This window comes from Triticum urartu, chromosome 7 (genome assembly GCF_003073215.2).
Source record: "Triticum urartu cultivar G1812 chromosome 7, Tu2.1, whole genome shotgun sequence".
In the NCBI taxonomy this organism is placed as follows: Eukaryota; Viridiplantae; Streptophyta; class Magnoliopsida; order Poales; family Poaceae; genus Triticum; species Triticum urartu.
In genome coordinates, this window is record NC_053028.1 from 706,297,336 (window position 1) to 706,317,998 (window position 20,663).

The 20,663-nt window shown below is 44.0% G+C and overlaps 1 protein-coding gene and 1 long non-coding RNA gene across 2 annotated transcripts; both read right to left on the minus strand.

The window, feature by feature from the left end:
• Positions 1 to 4,654: 4,654 nt before the first annotated feature.
• On the minus strand, positions 4,655 to 5,163 carry LOC125519663. Its single transcript, XR_007288266.1, has 2 exons — positions 5,016 to 5,163; positions 4,655 to 4,903 (listed from the first exon to the last, which is right to left on the minus strand). It is a non-coding gene; the product is annotated as an uncharacterized LOC125519663 (long non-coding RNA).
• A 5,802-nt stretch (positions 5,164 to 10,965) lies between these two features.
• On the minus strand, positions 10,966 to 15,361 carry LOC125519521 (DNA (cytosine-5)-methyltransferase CMT1-like). Its single transcript, XM_048684306.1, has 15 exons — positions 15,241 to 15,361; positions 14,946 to 15,081; positions 14,794 to 14,899; positions 13,991 to 14,098; positions 13,569 to 13,703; positions 13,370 to 13,469; positions 12,931 to 13,100; positions 12,762 to 12,827; positions 12,430 to 12,671; positions 12,236 to 12,295; positions 12,097 to 12,163; positions 11,696 to 12,025; positions 11,555 to 11,623; positions 11,366 to 11,452; positions 10,966 to 11,271 (listed from the first exon to the last, which is right to left on the minus strand). The coding sequence occupies exons 1-15, from the start codon at positions 15,359 to 15,361 to the stop codon at positions 10,966 to 10,968; spliced, it is 2,103 nt and encodes a 700-aa protein (XP_048540263.1).
• Between the last annotated feature and the right edge of the window lie 5,302 nt (positions 15,362 to 20,663).

Genomic DNA, 20,663 nt, shown 5'->3' on the forward strand with positions numbered 1-20,663 from the left:
TAGCTAGCGTGTCTAGTCCTCTCTATATATATGTATATATAGCGTCGTAAAAAGCACGGACATAAGAGAGGACACTTTTCTCTATTAATTAGCTAGCTAACACAATATATGAAACACCTAAATTAAACCCCCAAAACCCCCCACCCCCCCCCCCCTTAAAAAAACAAAACCCCCAGCCCCTGAAATGCTGACGCGTGGATGCCTATTGGTCCCAGTTGGTGCCACCAACCGGGACCACGTGCCTCCTGCCTGGGCTCGGCGCATCGGCCACGTGGAGGCCCATCTGTCCCGGTTCGTGTAAGAACCGGGACTAAAGGGTTAGGGCATTAGTAACGACCCTTTAATCCCAGTTCACAAACCGGGACAAAAGGCCCTTATCAACCGGGATGAATGGGGGTTTTTCTACTAGTGTAATAGGGTTTTTACCCACAGGGTACGCGGGTAATGGATACCCATTGCCATCCCTAGCCCGGGTAGTAGGGCCAAACTAGTCTCGCACTGGGTGCAACAGGACTGGTCGATGGAGGCCAGCTTTTGGGCCGCCCTATCGGGTATTTGTGTTGGGTACTGCCCAGGGGTGCGAAAGACGGGGCCTTTCCACTCTCCTTTTTGGTTGGAATAGCGGCGGGTCTCGGATGAGATGGTGTCAAGGTCTTTGTTGCCGGGACGACCCTAGTGGTGGTAGCGCGATGCTCATGGGCAAAATCCGTGAATTCGGTGCTGCCAGATGACCATGGAATGTGGGCGGCGTGGGTGTGGCATTCAGTGGCGTTGAATGTTGGCTGGGGTGAAAACCTATCCTGTCTTCCTGAATGGTCAAGATAAAACCAAAAATTTAGGGATGGTCAATATAAGTTAGAAAAGAAATTTCATCATGCATGGAGGCACAAAAAAAGAGAGCAAAATCCATGAACATACATATTCATATAAAAATAAAACACAGTACAAAACATAGTACACCAAGCACACTAGCAAATCATGAACAAAACCAGACGCTACACGTAAAATGTAGTGACACTGAACATAAACTTGCATGACCACAGAAGATGTCTCAATTCCTGGCTGATCTGAACATTTGCAGTCAGACTCCCCTAGCAGTGCAATTTACCCTTTCTGTGCCCTGGAATTTTGCATAGGCTACACTTCACAATCCTTCTTCTGGATGGAGGGGGTGGCATTGCGCCAGTAGTATCTTCATGAGCATGGCATGGGCCGCCCTCGTAGTGTTTTTTAGCTTTCTTAGCCACAATGTAATCCATACGACTCTTTGGACAAAGGGAGCTAGGTCGTCCTTTAGACAGCACACGTTGTGGAGGAAGCAGTTGGGTTTCTGACCCAAAATCAGTTATGGTATGTCGGACAGAATTTGCTTGTTCGGCGATATTATCAATAAGCATATCTGAAGCCTTCTTACTTGCAATTTTTTCTTTTGCCTTGCATATAGCTGCGAACGCCGTTTGGAATGACTCAAACCCGGACTCTGCCTCCTTGATAAGGTCCATAGCAGCAACATATAGAATTTCTTCTATACGTAATTTGAGAAGACAGCTCCCCCATTTCACCCTCGTTTGCCAGGTGCAGTGGCCTTGATTCCCTTGCCCATAAAGTCCATCATTTGACTATATTCCTTGGTGGAATCTTGCCAATATTGTTCTGAACCAAGACCTGACAAAATAAATTTGTGAGACAGATGTGCAATCATTAATGTAGTAGATTAAGACGCATGTCATAGGACCATAATGAAAATATGTGCATGCCCTTAATGAATGGCAGCACAACAATCCGACATGATCAAAAAATCCACAATCACATGTGACAAAATCCCCACCGTCTTCCACTTTGACAGTGAATATTTTTTTTGTCATAATCAGACGGCTAGTTGCGGCGACAACTTGACCTTGTAGACATGTCCAGGGTTGGAACGGCGTGCATCAAAAGAGCCTGATCTAAAAGGTTCATGTGAAATTTTTTCGTACAAGGCCTTCGTGTACACAGCCGCTGCATCTATCTCGATAGTAGCGCCAATTACAAGCCGTCTTCATGTCTATTATTCAGTGGAACAAATATATAAATGCGTGAGATAAAATAAAATAATATCATAGAGTAGCTGGGTTATTAATGCATGCATTTCTTTTATACCTGCTTGCTGACATAGTTTGCCTCGTCTTCTGCCTGGCTCCTAGATTCAAGCAATTTGTTGTACTGCTTAACAAACAAGTCCATTGGGGATGATCTGCTGATGAACTTTTTCAGGAGATGATTCGCACTCTCGCTCCGTTGCGTGCTGGTCATTCCGGCACAGAATATGCCCATGAAGTATGGCATTGCCCACATGTCCCTCCATTTGAAAATCCTGCGAAGGTACTTGTTTCCTTGAAGTTTGTATTTTTTTTAATCAATTGATGCCACCTCCGCTCAAATGATTCTACATCCGTCTCTTCATTTACTATCGCGTGGAATTTCTTCTTGAAGACAGAATGTTTGCTGTACAGACGTCCAATTTTCTCTTTCAACACATTTAACACATGCCATCTGCACCACCTATGACGGGTGTGGGGCATTGTAGTCCGTAAAGCATTTTGCATAGCTTTGCATTGATCTGTAGGAGTACAAAAGAAAATTGATCAAACTAAGGTGAACATATAATAGCATATGTAGAACCTGATAACCTACAACAATGTATGAAGAAAACTTTTATAATCTGACCTGTCAATATAGTAGTAGGATGTTTCCCATCCATCAAGTCAATAAATTTTCTGAATGCCCACTCAAATGTAGGAGTCTTTTCATCAACCATGAGGACGCCACCAAAAATAATAGACTGGAAATCGTTATTCACACCAACAAAAAGCCCAAATGGCATGTTATATAGGTTGGTCCTGTAAGTGGTCGAAAGTAACCACCTCACCAAAATGTGCATAATCTAGCCGGTTTTTACCATTACACCATATTACTATTTTCACCCTGCTTTCACCGTCTACTTGCACGCAAACTTTGAAGTCCGGATCTTTGGCACTCATATCCTGAAGTATACTAGTGGTTTTGTCCATATCATCGGCGATAGAATCATGAGCTATGCTTGCGCACAGTGTTCTCAATGTCTACTTCCTAAAAGGCACGCCTAGAGAAGAACCAAGACCTGACCATAATATGTTGTATATCTGGTCAAACCTGATGTTGTTCTCCCTGAGGTTACGAATAAAATCCTTTGCTAAAGGACTTATGACGCTATGTGATTTCTACTGTTTTTTCTCGCCACACTTCACAGATAGTGGGTGATTGTGCTTGTTAATGAAAACGGTCACATACCATCCATGGTCGTCAGTTCGATGTAGTCTTATACGAGCTTCACAACGAGTGCGACATGTTGTTGTGTTGGGCCTTTCTTCTTTGCCCTGTGATAATGGTAAAGAGACGGAGTCATAGGCAGAAAAAAAGTATGAACCACTAAACCGACCGAGACCATACAAACAATTAAGTTTAAAATGATGCATATCGCACACTGGCAAACGATGTCCTGCATTGTTCTGTAATTTTTGCTATTAGTGCTACTCTTTCCATAGCGAATACCAAAGCCACCCTCCCAAGAGAACATGTTGTAGAAATCGTAAGCTTCATCCTTTGAATCAAAAATTGTCCCAACACTTGGAACCTGCATCGCCCCTAAAAGCAGCGCGTTCCACACACTTCTGGAACCGACTTTTTACCGAAGGGGCAATTCTGTAGTCCAGTCCTTCGAACGCTTCCCGTTTACTACATATTTTGGCAAAACCGTTATAGAGTATTAAACCGAAGTTTAGACTAACGTATTCGTCCAGCAAAAATGTAGAGAAACAAAACAACCGTGGAGTATTAAAACATGACCTTTTTGCACAGTGTACTTAAAAGACTCTGCTAAATATTTTTATAAACATGATTTTTTGGCATATTGTGCTTAAAAGACTGTGCTAAACCTTTACTTTTAGTGAACAAATAAGTAAATTACATTTTGGCTTTTATAGTGATATGTTTTTGCCAAGAACATATTGTTGTACCTGCAAAAATTGATGAAGTTTTACGGCGGCAAATACAGTCTAAAGATAGTACTCATAAAAAAAACTACCTGGTATCTACACACAAAACCTGGTTATCCTGAGCGTGTAATGATGGACGAGCGCAGGATGATGGCGTTGTTTGGCGTCGTGGTGGCATCGACGACAGCTAAACCGGGCAAGGTAGATGCAACATTACATCACTCAAGATGGATTGGTGGCAGGTGGCTGCGGCGGCCTCATACCCGACAGGCGTCCTGATTGAGTAGTGCGCCGGACTGGTGGGTGTCCCATACCCGGCAGGCGTCCTGGTTGGGACCTCAAGTCTTAGATGTTAGGTTTGGCTGCGAGGTCTGTTTGGTATTACGCCCAGAATATCAGCATCCCTCCATCAATTGGATAGGAGTAGCGACAGATGTTGCCTAGACGGTGGCTTTAGTCTTACTGTTGTATGATTTTGTAAGGTCTTGTATGAATAATTAATAAAGTAGATGCATGCATCGTCCAGATGCAGAGATCGGAGTCCTCCTCCATTTCTTAAAAAAAATCTACACACAAAACCTGGAGTTTAGCTGATGGTTCACGTTAATGAAAACTTCGCTGTAACTATCGAACAAGACTAATTAACAACAAAATGACACTTGACAGTTCAGATAGTATGCCATTATCACCATCGTACAGCACAGAAAAATTACTTCTAACAATAGTTAAACAATCCCAGTAGAAAATAAATCAAAATGTACTACTTTTTCCACTTCGGTGCCGATCTTCCAGATTGCAGTTCTGAGAACTCTGGATTCGTTGTGATTGAGTCAACAACACCACAGCCAGGATTAGAACAATCTGATAGCTCGGTGCCGCCTTTGTTTGATCTGCAAGGAGGGGGGCGCAGGTGCTTGAGTCATTTTTTCAAGGGAAAAAGATAAGTATGCAAATCAAACATGAGACGGCATCTTTTTGATAGCTGCTGAACAGGGTAAATACCTGTTAGAGAGCGCATCCATGCCAACGCGAGTGAGAGCACGGCCATGTGCTGATGGTCTAAAGAGGTGGCTTCTTCGCTAGCCATGGATGGAGCTCTCATGCTGCAAGCAAAGGAGTTGTGGCGCAAAATGGGCTCCTTATCCGCAATATGTAGCGGGTCTGGAAGATGAACAGTATCACAGATGAATGAGCAGAGGATTGCTTTTTTATTCATTGGGCATTGGCTCAAGTGCTAAAGCGTTTAGATAGGTGTGCCATCCATCATTACGAAGAAAAAAAAAACTAGCCTCCGCAGGCCTAGGGGTGTGCCAGCTAATCGGTGCAATCAAAGAGACTAATGAGGCCTCGGGCTGTTTGGGCCTTAATCGTTTTTTTAATTCAAATGGTACACGGATCCACATGCAGAAGGCTGGGCAATCCAACGGCGTACCATGGTCCAGAATCATGCCTCTTCTTTATCGAGATAGAGTTTGGGATGGTACTGATCTTAAAATTACATTTAGGAGATGTTTCTGAGGAGCTTCTTATACTATGGTTTAAGCTTTTTGAAATAGCTAATTCCATTCAATTTTCTGATGTGGATGACTCTCTACTTTGCAATCTTAATTCTATTGGTGTTTAACTGTCAAATCTTTTAATAAAATTGTTAATTTCAGAGGAGTTCTCCCTAGCAATGCCCCTGCTGTCTAAAATTCCTGCCAGGAATCATATTTTTCTGTGGCTGTTGGTCAACAACAAAATATTGACTAGGGATAACCTGTGCAAGAGACAGAATGCTCCTGATACTACCTGTGTTTTTTGTTCAGAATCTGAATCCTGTCACCATATTTTTTTAGTTGCCTTGTTTCGATTGAGTTCTGGAAAGCTGTCACGAGGATTACTGGCTATAGGGGGGGACATAAATATGTTTTCTTTCTCTGCTTGCTGGGCGGGCAGTGATAGACTGGCCAGGCCCGGAACGCCAAGGGTCGTGCCTCGGCTTGGAGGCTAGGCACACGGGCTGGCACGGCATGGAGTATGCCAGAGTTCATCAGGGAAGTCAATGGCCTCGATTTCTGCCATGTCCTTGAAGAGAGCGATGGAGCGGTTGTCTGCATGCTTCAGATGCTCAAAGAAGAGGGTGTTGCCCTTGTTGTGGATTGAGTTGTGGACGGTGACAAGGTAGCATGAGGAAGATGAGCAACGTGGCACCACAGCTTGATGACGAGACAACGAATGTCGGAGAGCCACGGTGGGTGTGGAACTGTGGATGGCGTCGCGGATGAAAGATGACGGTGTCGACACTTGGGAGGCACCAACAGGGGCATTGGAGGCCAAGCCCATGTCGGAGGAAAATATTGATCACGGAAAGAGAAAAAAAATTATGCTTTATGTACATATGCCTTGGAGGAAACAAGCAAGATTTCACGCTTGAGTGAAACAGATTGATAAACAACTGTGTACATACCCAGAGCTCGAAATCCAATGGGTAGGGGTTTGTAGAATTTACACCTGTAGGAGTGTAGGTACGGACCATATAAAATGTCAAGTTTTGGACATGAACACTTCCATTACAAAATATTTCTCACACAAAGAGGAAGATTTATACCTTCTGCACAGTACAGCTGCCTTCAGCGAGACAAGCAATATCTCACACTTCAGTGAAATAGGTTGAGGTGGTACTTGAGAAGTAGAGTCAAGAGCTGCAGCCTGTTGTGTGCCTAAGACCTCTGAAAGTCACCATGTCAGACTCTCAGTGAAAATAAATATATTCACACCTTTTTGATATAGTACTACAGAATCATCAGATAGTGAGTTCTGTAAGAAAAACAAAGAAAGCACAATTTTTAACATAAAGACAGAAAAACCAACAGGATTAATAGAATGAAGGAAAAATATAGATTGCAGGAAAAGAACAGTATGCTACTCCCTCCTAACCATAGTTCAAAGTTGCGACACTTATTTTGAATCGGAGGAAGTAGTATTGATCAGAACCATTCGTTTTCTCTCAGTATATGAACTTAAGGAAATAGACAATGGCAAAATAACTGAACTTATTTACATGTTGCAAATGTTGACAAATGTTCGAAGAGATGGACAAATAAGGTGTTCCATAATGAATGACAATGTTTGGACAGCTCCTCTTTCAGGCAAGAGTGTGACGTGAATCAACAGTTGGCCAGATAAGTATTCTTATTACTAATGATGGGTGCGCACGCAAAAAAAAAATTCTACCTAATCCAAGTGTCAAGCAATATCTGGCAAAAGAATAAAATAAATAGCTCAATCAAGTCTCACAAGACTGTAGTTCAGAAAACATATTCCAAATGCGCAAAATTACAATACATATATTAGCATCATATAGACAAACAATGGACATAAATTAAGCAGTGCTACCTCCTATTTGACTAAGACGCAGCAAACAGGACACATCCAATTGATACATATATTGAGTTGCTTGTTTGACACACACAACACATGACACATCCAATTGGATCAATTTGACTGAGCTCGGATGGGATCCGTACATGGATACATCATACATGCATGCAGAGCTAGTGCCCAGTGGCTACTCCAATTAGAACATAATGAAGTATATAAGTGCATAACAGAGAAAACCTTGTAGAAGCAGGAAGCGACGGGAGCAGACGGCGTGGCGTGGCGGCTTCTGGTCCGGCTCGGCAGCTCGGCGCACGGGAGACAAGCACGCCAGCGCCGGGGTGAGGCACGGAGGCAGCCAGGCAGGGGAGCGGCTCCAATTCACACCGGAGTGGGCACTGGGGAGCGGGAAGCAGAGCCGGGTTCCGGAGAGGGACATGGCGAGCGGCGGCCGGGAGTGCTCCCGCCGGTGTGGGGACTGGGGAGAGCCGGAGGGGGGCGGCTGCGGCTCGTCCGTGCAGGGCGCAGCTGCTTCAGAGGCTGGGATCGGACCGCTGTTCACTCTGATGCTTATTAGTACCACCTTGCTGGACGACCAGCAGTAGCAGCAGCTTATATACCGCCGAGCGTGGCAGCGCGCGCTTGTGACTCCAGCTACGTGGAGGGCTAAAGAGTTGATGCTGTGGGGTTGTGGGCTAGAAGCCCGTGGCAAAAAGGAAGGGTTCATTGGCCTAGGCGTACAGGATGTCCTACGCCCTAGGCATTCAGGCGTGTGTTGTCCGCTGTGGGAATTTCCCCGGCCATAGCCTATCGTGTGCTGCTAGAGTGCTTTCGTGATGCACATGGGTTCGCTCACTCAACTCCATATACTAACTCCTTTTGCGAGGATGGTAATGCATGATCAGTAATTTTAGTCTGCAAGCACGGCAATTTTCCTGCCAAAAAACACGCTGAAACGGATTTGCCATGGAAGCAACTAGCACGCTAATCTCAGCAACCTAGGTTATAGAGTTATAGGCGAACCACCACCTGTCACTCGACTCATCGTCTTCATCCGTGGAGAAGGAGAATTGGGCGCGATAGTCACGCTGCTTGAGCTTGATAACAACAATGGCGTTGCCAGGCAGCTGCGTAGCCAAGCCAGGAGGGGGTGTGCCGGGGCGGCGCTAGGGGTATTCTTGGGTCTTCACGTGAATACCGGTGATCTTTACAAAACAGTGACAATTTTTGAAAAACAGCAATGATTTTGGCAAAATGAATACACAAGAATACCCGGATGCAAATTCCTGGAGGGTGTGGAGCCACAAGCCACCATGACCAGCATGTAGGCGATGGTGTGGACGTGTGGTCACCATCGAAACAGTACCGGTCGGCCGTGCAGAAATCGCCGAGGTGGGAGAAGAAGTACTCCGCACGGTTCGACCTCTGAATGCCAGAGTTCATCAGAAAAGTCGATGGCTTCATTTCAGCCATGTCCTCGAAGAGAGTGGTGGAGCGGTTGTCTGCGTTCTCCATCACTCCATGAGCTCGAAGAAGAGGGTGTTGCCCTCGTGTGGATTAGGTTGCGGCAGGTGATGCGGTAGTGCTCCTTGGCGTTGGGAAAGGTGGGCAGCGTGGGCCACGGCTTGATGACGAGACGGCGAATGTCAGAGAGCCACTGTGGGTGTTGATGGCGTCGCGGATGAAAACAGAAGGTGCGGTGCATGGCCACCTTCAGGCGGATGTAGGAGAGGATTGAAACCTCGCGCACGAGGCACTTGGAGGTGGTGGTGCAGGGAAGCCCATGTGACCATGTCGGAGGAAAATATTGATCAGACAAAGAGCAAAAAAAAAGTATATGCTTTCGGTACATGTGCCTTCGAGGAAACAAGCAAGATTTCACATCCAGTTGTAAATTGATCACCGTGCACGCACACGGCCGCCTACATGTTCTGAATGATTCTGAAAATAATGGTTGCAGAATGTGTGGCCTTAACGTTTACATACAGAAGCAACCACTCGATTTCCATGTTTCAGCCTGTAATAACCTTTTTTACTTGGCACGATTATATCAAAAGTTTGAATTGTTATGAAAAGATAGATATATTCACCTCCATGTCCATCAAGTTTGGCAATCAGGTAGGAGGTAGCTGCTAAACATGCAGACTGCAATCAGGGCTCCAACTCAAATTCCAGTAACACACAAGTTCAGAGCTGCCAAAACTGACAGAAAAAGATGCAGTGATAGGAGCTATAAGGGCGGCTGCACATCCGTGTTAAACGAACAAATGTAAAAGGAAGCAGTTCAAACATACAACGAAATTGGTTTTACATTTTCAATTATATGGAATCTTATATATATTTTACTTCATGTACTATGTGACCGGACGATGGATTTGATGTCCAGGGAAGTGTCATCTTCAGAAGAGCGGGCTGAAACCTGAACTGGCAAGACTGGTAGGAGTAGCTTGAAGAGCACAGCTGTTAGCATACAGACAGACACAGTAAGGCTCCATCTTGATGAATCTCACTGATTTCATTTCAAAGTAATATTACAGTTCTATTACAGGCTCGTGAACATATTCAGTGGCACGGCCTCACCGGGCGACAGCCTGATGCCTCCTCCGCTATGTGCCACTGTAACGAGTTGCTACTTGCTACCTAAAGGTGAAGACACCAAGGATGATGATTCTCTTTCGAAGGAAGCTCCGGTATATATATCCATGACTGAAGAAATGATTATCTTGGGTAGAGCGGTATATATTCTTACACAAATAATTTTTTATACCTTCTCCACAGTACAGGTGCCTTCAGCGAGGCAAGAAATATTTCACACTTCAGTGAAATAGATTGAGGTGGTCCTTGAGAATGAGAAGTAGCATTAAGAGCTGCAGCCTATTGTGTGCCTGAAATTTCTGAAATTTTGTTCAAGCACGTGAACAAATCAACATCTCAGTGGAAACTATGTATTTATTCTGATACGCTACAGAATCATCGGATATTGAGTCACAATATATGTAGAAAATCATATATAGAGGGCCATTTTTTACTTACTATGTTTCCATCACACTGATTCTGTTACCAATCAGGATTACAAATTTTATTATAGGCTCATGAAAATTGCCAACGCAACCGTTTATAGCAAAGAAGAGTATGCTAGTATTGATTGACAAACCAAAACTGTACAGAAAAAGACACATTATAAGAAAAGGGTGGTTGTAACTTACTGTAGCAGCCAGTGTTGGGTCTTCGTGTGCAGGGGGGGTGTCATCTTCAGACAAGTAGGCTGAAACCTGAACTTGCAAGATTCAGGTTGTCCCTTCACAAGTAGCATCAAGATATGCAACCTGCTGTGTACCAAATTAAACATCAGAAACGTATCCAACACTACACTGAAAAAATATCACCTAAAGTGGAAAAATATATATATTGCAACCTGCTGTGTACCTAGAAACTTCTGAAATCATATCGCACTACATGAAAAAAACACAAAAAGTGAAAAATATATACTTACTCTGATATACTACAGAATCATCAGATAGCGAGTTCTTGAAGGAAAACAAACACAGAAGACATTTGTTAACATACAGACATAACTCATTATGATAGGTGTTTATTCAGAATCATCCATCTCAGTATCTGAACTTGAAGGAATAGACAGGTACACAACGGGGGAATAACTGAACTTAATTATGAATTTACAAACGTTGACAAATGTTTGAAGAATTGGACAGGTGAGTGTTTCATAACAGATGACAATGTATGGGCAGCTCCTTGCGCAGGTATATGACCCAACGGGACTGCTTGCTGACATTAACTCCCTGGTCACACCTTTACTGCTAAGCCGGATATAGCGTTGGAACTCTGTTTTGGGGTCACTGCCATACTCCATGACATCATTAGGCTGATTGTTTTGAACCTGTAGAAAACAATACAATTCATACAAACATCACAAAAGTTCAAGCAGCGTTCCAGAAGTAAATGAATATGGGAGGAAAACAATCATTGCCAACCTCCTGTAAATCAGATATTGCATCTTCGAGGACAAGAGCTTTTTTCAAGTATTTATTTGCTGTTTCCTCATAAGCAACGAGACACCGCTGAGGACAGAACATCATTTTAGTAAGATAAAGTAACAATCATTATAGTGTTCGAGAGAAATGATGGTAAATAACATAGTGGCCTGTGATGTATTTTCGTACCAAAAATGCATTTGGCACTAGTCCTCGCTTAATAACATCATGGGTGGGAAGTGGGAATTTCGGAAGAACCTACATAGCCAGATGTACCTTCATATGGCAGTAGTGTCACAAGGTAAAAATGAGCACAGAAAGGACACAAACCATGGAAGGAAGAGCTCCCCAGATAAATGCCCTCATCCTAAACTGCGGCAGCCCATAACAACCCGCAACCATCATCCCAAGCCTGGCCTGGTAGTTCATAGAGACAAGGCGACTCAATGCATAGTGGCCGAGGAACCCATCTGCAAATTTCAAGATGTCTACAACGTTCTCCATAAGAACATATTTAGGTCGCAGATATTTCACAATATCCATAAAGACAACCAATTGCTTGTTCTTTTCATCCGTCAGCGGATCATCAGGCTTTCTGAATCTGTTGAATCCACTAACGCCTTGGCAGGGAGGACCCCCACAAATAAGATCCACAGAGCCCTTCGGAATATACACAATTAGATGCCACAATAAAACTAGCACAAATGGAACAAGGAGGGATATAATCTTACAGGCAAAGGCAGAATGGAATCCCTATATCCACTCTGAACAAATTCTTTAATGCACTCATAGGAATAGCTGAAATGCAAACAAGGATGAGAAACCACTGATGAAAATTAAAGAGACAAATGTAATAAAAAAGATGCCAACCTCAGACCATCAATTGGCTCCCATGTATCTTGACTAGCATCATATTTTTTTCCACCGAACCTATTTAAATAATCCTTCTCTTTAGACAAAAATCATATACTCATGTCCATGGTAGCAAGCGTAGAATAATACAGACAGGAACATAAGTAACTCTGAAATCTAAAGGAATTGAACAGATATGTAATCAAGTCTGCAGTACCTTAAACCATAAGCCATTTTTTCCAGTCTTATTTGGATCGCCATAGCATATATCAACAAGCCTCTCTACCTCAAATACATCCTTTGGTAGAGATTCGTTTTCATCATTTCCATCATCGTTTGATGCCTGAGCTAGATCAGAGCCCAAAGAATTGCTGCCGTGGATGACATATTTCTTACAGAGTGCATTCCACTGTTGAAGGAGGGATAGGAAATCTTCAGCCTTCTCATTTCGTACCTACAGTTAGAGGGGAAAGGCGTACAAGTCAATATCTCTGGTTGATGAAAAAGGGAATGCAATCAGTGGCACTTTGCCAATTTTAACTACCTGTGTTGAAGGGTGGTTATGCTTTAGGCTCTCACAAGCATGTGAGTTCATGTCCACAGCCCATTTCTGCACAAGAGAACCTTAACACTGTCAATTATAGGGTCAGCTACAGTGCTACGCCTTTTCGAAAAAAGCTACAGCGCTACGACGTACAAATCACAACACATACAGTTTCTAGTTTTATGCCAGCCAATTCTGCACCAAGGCAGAGCCCTGTTGACATAGCCCCACACCCTGAATATAGATCGAGCAGACTGTATGTCACAAGATCAGCCACTGGTTTCCCCTCTTCACAAGATATATTTGAAGTTGCATCACTGTCTTCTGCATCATCATTTTCTACAACAAAATAACTCATCAATAAACATGACAAGAAATATCATGGTAGTGCAATTGTTGATGAATGCATTTTAGTTTGTGAAATGTACCTCTGAGATGTATTAAAATCAGTACAGATATGTACCATTATAGTGTAAGACAGTTCAGTATCACAACAATATACTATCCAAGTCCACTGTGTTGTTTAATTAAATAAGTTGCCTACAGGCATCACCGAGCAAGACATGTGAAGATTCCAACAGAAACAAAATACACCTATAAATTATTACCTGCTGGCAAATTTGCAAATGTGGAACATGCCACCGAGTAAGACATATCATAATAGTAATCAGAATTTGATATTAACCGATCTTTTGCCTGTGGTATCTCCTGTAGTTGTTTGACAAAACAGAAATATAAAAGATCAACACAAACCTGACAAGTAGTATGTAATAAGCCTACTTTAACTTGAAAGAAAAAATCACTTACATTTGGGGCAACATAAATTATGTTCAGTTTACAAATTATTGACTCAATCATGTTGTCATTCTTTTCCTCTGAAAGGAAAACACGCCTATCATTATGTTGATGATCATGGACCTTAAGCAGCTTCGGTGAGATGACCTGCAAGTTAAACTGATGAACTCAGTGCGTGCGTGGAGTAATATGACTGTTAGTTAGTACGTTGTGGGCTTTATTTCTGAAACAATGCATTATTTTTATCCTGTTAATTCACTCCAAGGAAAGAAAAGCCAGAAATTCAGGATAAAAATGTTGTGCAAGGTTGAAAATGCAACAGCTAAAAGAAAAGTTAAAAATATTATGCAAGTTGCATTCTATTGTGCAATGCATTTGTCTTAGGCACGTGCTCAATTGCCTTTTAAAAAGGAAAACACCTTCATAATACATACCGTATCCGCCGCAAGGAAAAACCAACGGCATGTGAAGTATGATCTGTCATCTCTACCTTGAAAAAACTCTGTAATACGGCCAATGTAACTCTCTTCATCGGGACCAGCCTGCAGCCACTCAAAATAACAACATAATTAGCAAACTTGGTGGATGTCTGAAGGTTAACAGCATGCCAGAAACAGAAAGCAGCACCACATTCAACAGTTTGCGTGACAAAAAAAAGGCAACATGTGCTGCTGAATTAATCATCTCCATACGTTTTTATTTCCAGCATTGGACATAATTTAATTATTATATATGCAACAATACCTCCAAACTGAATGTTTGGCAGTTAGCAGCATCAGCATTCCAGAAATAACAGGGAGCAGAGCATTTCAAGAGTTAGCATAACAGAAATGGCGCATGTGCTGTATATGTCCAATACTGTAGGAATTAACCCTCTAGCTAAGAAATTAATGGCAATCAATTAAAATAGAAGGAACCTAGGACCTCGACAATCATCAATCATTAAATCCAGAAATTGATTTAGGTACGTCTTTAATCTTCATCATCGAACATGATTTAACTAGTTTACATGCAAACTTTCAGTATACATATAGTACAATAATATCTCCAAATTGAAGTTCTGGAAGTTAACAGCATGCCAGAAACAAGAAGGAGCAGAGCATTTCATCAGTTATCAACTTAGCATCCAGAAATAATGGCAGTCGATCAATTAAAAAGCAATAATGCACCGAAATAAAGCATACTACGAACTAAGCAATCACTCATTCTTCGGATGCAGTAGCAACTAATGGTTGACCTTGATGAAGACATCGTCATTGAGATTGAATATGACATTGTCGACAGAAGCAGAAGTGTAGTGGCACCGGGCACTGATCTGCTCCCCTTCCCAATATGCAAAGCTGCTGTACATATGGAATGAAGTCCAGTTCAGGTTTACATATAGAGTACATTTTGAAAGCAGGCAGCGCAAATGAATGAGCTCCCTCCCTTTGAGTCTTTGACATGATTACAACCGGGTGAGCAGAGGGAATGATGAGAATCGATTCAGAGATGCATACCCCGTAGTGCGCGAATGGTGAGAACCCTGCAGCAGAAAGTTGAAGGATTTTCTTCAGTCAGACTCACTTCCGATGCAGGAAGGAACATAATTAATATGCGTACCACCGATCTAAGTGCTGAGAGTCTGAGACTGAGACAGAGACAGAGACTGACCGACGACACACGTACCTTGGTTTTGCTGTACCTGTGCGGCCACCGCCGCCTGGCCTCTCCTTGCTGGGCCAGGCCACCCTCTTCCACCACGCGCCCGCTCCGAGCGCGGGGACGGGCTCCGGTTCGGGCACCTCCTCTTCCAGCATTCTCATGGCCTCCGCGTCCGGCTCCTCGGCGCAGTACATGTCGTCGCGTTCGATCGCGGCCGGCGCCTTGGGCTTGTCCTCCGTGGCCTCTCGCTTAGGGGCAGGAGGGGGCCTCGCCGCGCCGGTCCGCGCAGGCGCCGTCGGAGCGCGTCGTCGTCGGCCGCTCTGGACCGCTGCGGCATCGTCGGCTGGGACGCCGCGGAGGGCGCGAGCGCGCACGTCTCGTTGGCGATCATGGCGCCGGGCGCGTCCCCCACAACGGCCGGCATCGGTGCGCTGGGCCTGGTCTTGTGCCCCCTGGGTCTGGCCGCCGCCTTGCCGCCTGTTCCACCGGGAGGCTTCCCCGCGGCCCCGTGCCGGCGCTTGGCGCCCGAAGACGTCTGGCGTTCGTCCGCGTCGGCGTCCGGCTGTCTGTAGCGCAGCCTCGGTCTGGAAGAGGGCGGCGGCGCGAGCTGGTGGTGGCCTCACCCTCGCTCCTCACATGCTGACGCTGCCTGACCGTTTCGAGGAAAAACGCCAACACTTTCTCCTCCTCTTCTGCCTTTAACTCACTTTGCCTTGCCTCTCCTCCTCCTTCCTCCTTCCTGCTGCTGCGCTTGCGCGCGTACGGGGAAAGATAAGAGGTACGTAGGTGCCGTGCCCGTGCGTGGTTTCAGTTTTTGAATTTTGAATTTCGAAAACGCTGCGTTGCCTTCCCCACCGATGATTGCGTTGCGTTGATTAATCCTCCCCCGCTGACGCTGATCCTCCTCTCCTCACATGCTGATGCTGCCAGGCGGTATTGCCGTTTCCACGAAAAACGCCACAAGCTTGTCCTCATCCCCAACTTTAAGTGCTTGCCTTGCCTGGCTTTTGCCCTCCTCTCTGTTGCGCCTGCGCGCGTACGCTCCGTTTCAAAATAGATGACTCAACTTTATACTAACTTTAGTACAAAGCTAGTAGAAAGTTGAGTCATCTATTTTGAAACGGAGGGGGTATGTTGTACCGTGCGTGATTTCAATTTCGAATTCCGAAAACGCGGGCGGAGGGAGAGGGCGAAAACTTCTTTAGTTTGTGGACGTTCGCCACCAATGATTTGCGTTGCATTGATTGTCCCTCCCCAGCAAAGGATGAAATGAACAAAGCCTCCTGCAATCCATGCGGCATGCGGCATGGGCAGACCGGCCAGGCATCCAGCCCAAAATCATGGGTCAGACCGGGCTTCATACTCGGGCTTTCATTTCCAACCCGGAGTATGTATGTATGTGCTCAGGTTTCAAGTTTTTAGCCTGAGACTGAGAGTAGTTCGGCCTGCCTTACGCTAGTAATTTTTCGTTGGTGCCCATAATGCATTTAGCCAAAACAGCCCAACAAAAGAGCCTTACCCCAAACACCTGGTGCGACCAACAATGAGGCGGATCCTATTTGGTGCTTGAGGCACATGTTACTGTGCATTTTGCAAACGGGCACTTGAAGCCCTCCAAGCTGGGCCTGCCCGTTTAGCTATTTTTTTCCTTTTCTTTTTTCTTAACTTAAATTTCTTCGTGAACGTTTTCCAAAATCGGTATTTTTCTTAAAGAAAAGCGAAGAACTTTTTCAATTCGGGCTTGCTAAAAATCAGTCTCAACGTTTGCAACTTTTTTTCCTACCAATTGCAGCATCCATCTTGTTGGTTGTAGCATATTGCCCCTCATCGATTGTAGCACATCGTCTCACTGGTTGTAACATACGACATTGACGGTTGTAGCATTTTAATCACGCCGGTTGCTACATCAATTGTCATTGCTTGCAAAACCGTCGCAACATTTTTCATCGTCGGTTGTAGCATCTAGCCATGCCGTTTATAGCAAAACAACTACGCTGACCTCACTTGTCTGAGACTGAGTTCTAGACAGACCCTTTTCAATTTCGTAAACTGTTTATAGAATTGACCAACTTCATTCAGAATCAATGATCTTTATTTAAAATCGATGATTTTTACAGAAATTCTGCAAAATCAATGAACTTTTTTTTCCAAAATCGGTGAAAAATTTCAAAATCATTGAACTTTTTTCAGATTCAATAATTTTTTTAAAAAATCGATAAAAAATCAAAATTTATGACCTTTTTTTTTCAAATTCAATGATCTTTTAAAAAATTGAAGAACTTTTTTTCAAGTTCATGCAATATTTTTTGAAATCCTTGAATTTTTATGAATTCACGAGTTTCTTTTTCTTTTATTTGTGATTTTTTTTCTCTTTTTTCCCTCAAATGTGAACTAGTACATGGGCTAGCTCACCAACGCCGGTTCGTGGGCGCCACAGAGCTTTCCTGGCTCCTGAAGCGCTGAACAGGAGCTCCCCAACAAAGAGCCTTCCCCGAGCCCTTGGTGTGCACAACAAGCCATAAAAGCACCCGACCTAACCCTCATCGTCAAACTCTCAACATCGCATACACCTTGGGTTCGTTTTTCATCTGGAAATCAAGTAGAAATGTGTGCTTAAGAGGATTACCTTTTCAGCAGTGATCCCGTTATCAAATGCGCCACACAGTCTTTCTTTTGTAATAGCTCCCACAATAAGGTTTGGGAGTTGATACTCTGCCCTACAGGACCATATTTGTTAGTAAAGCGTTCAAAAAAGATTGAAATTGAGAGCACGAGAGGTATGAAGGATTCACAATATACAGCTACCACTATGCAACTGCCAACAATCTTTTCGATTGTGGAAGGTTAAGACAATAACGCTTTGCATCTTGGACGTCCATTTACAGTTAGGTTAATAAGCTTATAATAGGCAATCTATTGTTGCTGCATTTTTGTTCCTAGAGTTAGTACTTGACTCTAGTACGAAAGTTTGTATTGCTTTGGTTAATTATTGTTCGGTTCCCTGGGTACTTGTAAACTAAATTTAAGAGCGGAGGTAACTGAAATATGACTACATTAGTATGATATTGACGCTTGACAGTGCCTTTCAAGTTTGATATATCATCTCGTGATGACATGGTCTGTACAGGCTTAAAATCATCCAGACATTTGAGAAGGGGTAGCCTTTGCACTGCATTTCTACTTATTTGTTGGATTGCCTAAAAGGACGCATCTAAGAATTTAGTTCTAGTAATTTTTTTTTTTTGCAAGCTCATGTGCAACTTTTTTAGTTAACAAGGACTTGATTATTCTTATATCTGTAGGAAAAACCAGTGAGTATGTTGGTCTGATAAAGGGAGAGCTGTCATCGAATATTACATTTGCTAGTCTGCTTCAATACTCTAAACTGATGTTACTTTCCAAACTACATTTTTCTCGAGTTATTTGTTGCTTTCTGGTGTCGCATATTTACTCGGATCGTAACAATTGACACAGAGGCTCCATCTGTAGATTTCGTTGATATCACCGTAAAGAAGGTAATGGGTGATGATGATCCTGTAACTGAGAGGGACAGAAATTCAGACCCGAGTTCATCGGTGAAGTTAGATGAAGTTGGTATAAGCAGTAGCAGCGTTGCTGCTGATGGTCAGGATAAAACTCTTGTTTTGGAAATAAGAGAGGAAGACAAAAAAGAGTAAAGCCAAGATTAAGAAGCCAAATTCTGTTTCACAGACAACTAAATCTCGCTATTATAAGTAACCACCTGTGCGTTATATAGTTGCTGATCCAGTGTTTTTCTTTCAAGGTATTTCCTTGGTTTTGGACCCTACATACCTTTATGAATAAGTCGAATTGGAATCTTATGCTGGGTTGGTCATCTTGATTCTGGGAAATCAACTTTATGTGGTCGATTGCTGCATGCCCTTGGGATAATTTCAAAAAAGTAAATGCATATAAATGAGAAAGAAGCGAAAGAAAAGGTCAGTTCTGAATGATTATCAATGTAATCGATATGTGTTGTCAGCTATGATGGACATTTTCTCCTGAATGCCATTACCAACTCCTCATCGTGATGTTTCAAAGCCACCGCGCGGTCCAATCTGTTATGTTATCTCATCCCGTATGCTGGGGCAAGTGGTGGCGTGTGGTAAATCAGCGTCTGGAGCAATCCGAAGCGATTCCAAGGTATCACAATGAGTTCCATTGCTTTCATTTCCAAGCAGATTACCCGCTAGACAATATTGGTAGACGCTGTCAAACGGAAGTACTGTTCTCAGTAATTGCAACCACCTTGCTTTGTCTGCTCGAAGCTGTCTGACCGTTCTCAAAAAAAAAAAAAAAAACCCCACGGTGCACGAATGCTATTAACATCATGGACAGCGTCAGCATGAGTGCGGTGGAGTCATATTCGTGCGCCAGACAGGGTGTGGCGATAGTTCGGAAGCAATGCATGAGATACTTTAACAGCTGCACATGAGCAGATGAAGAGTAATATATGTTTCACCTTATATATAGAGTAGAAAAATGACTAGAAAAATGTGAATGGATAATCGAAATAACACAAATGATATGTAAAAATAGACGAGAGAAGACAATCCCTGATGCTCTATAATGGGGACACGAGGAGACTAATAATTTGTGACCATGCATATATCTAGCTAGTGTGGATGGGATCAGACCCCACATCCAACAAGGGTTGGCGCGTCCACCGCGGCCTGTAGCTCCTGCGTGATAAGCTGAACCTCTAGTCTTGCCTTGTCAAGTGCGTCCTGGATCCTTCGCCTTGCATCCATCAACTTCCTCCTGAATTCGCTCTGCTCCTCTAGCTTAAGGACTTCGGCCCGTTCTGGAAATGGGTGAAGTTGAGATTTTCCCAGGTTCGCGGCCACCTCCAATTGAGTGATCAGGCTGCGGCACTTGGCCAGTTCATCCTTTAGAGCCATGAAAGCTCTCTGCTTCCAGAGCAGCATATCCAGGTTAGCTACGTACATCTTTGCATAGCCATAGTGCGGAGCTGCCATGTCCAAACCTTGCAGAAGGTTGCACGAGGTAAGATCCGCATACGGCATGACCACCACCACGAGCTGGGCGCCTGCCTGCCGTTGGCCTTGGCCCACCCCACAAGCCTCTTGGAACTTTTGGAAGTTGCTGAACTTGATGAAATCCTTTCCCGTGGCTTGATCGTGAACGATCACGTCGTCTTCCGCGGCATGGAGGCCGAGGAAGCCTTGTGGTCCGTCCACGGCGTCCGCGAAGCTCCCTCTGAGAACCACGTCCAGCGGGACCTTGTGCTCTGCCGCCACCGCCCTGGCCGTCTGCAGAACGAGACCCTCCCCGGTGGTACGCCAGTTCGCCGCTGGTGCCGCCGCCGCCGCCATTGCTATTCCTCGATCGGCACGAGCGCTTTGCTTTGGTTTTGCGGGGGGAAACTTGGGATCGATTTGGCTGCGAGGATTTTTGTCTAGCGCATTGGGCAAGATATAT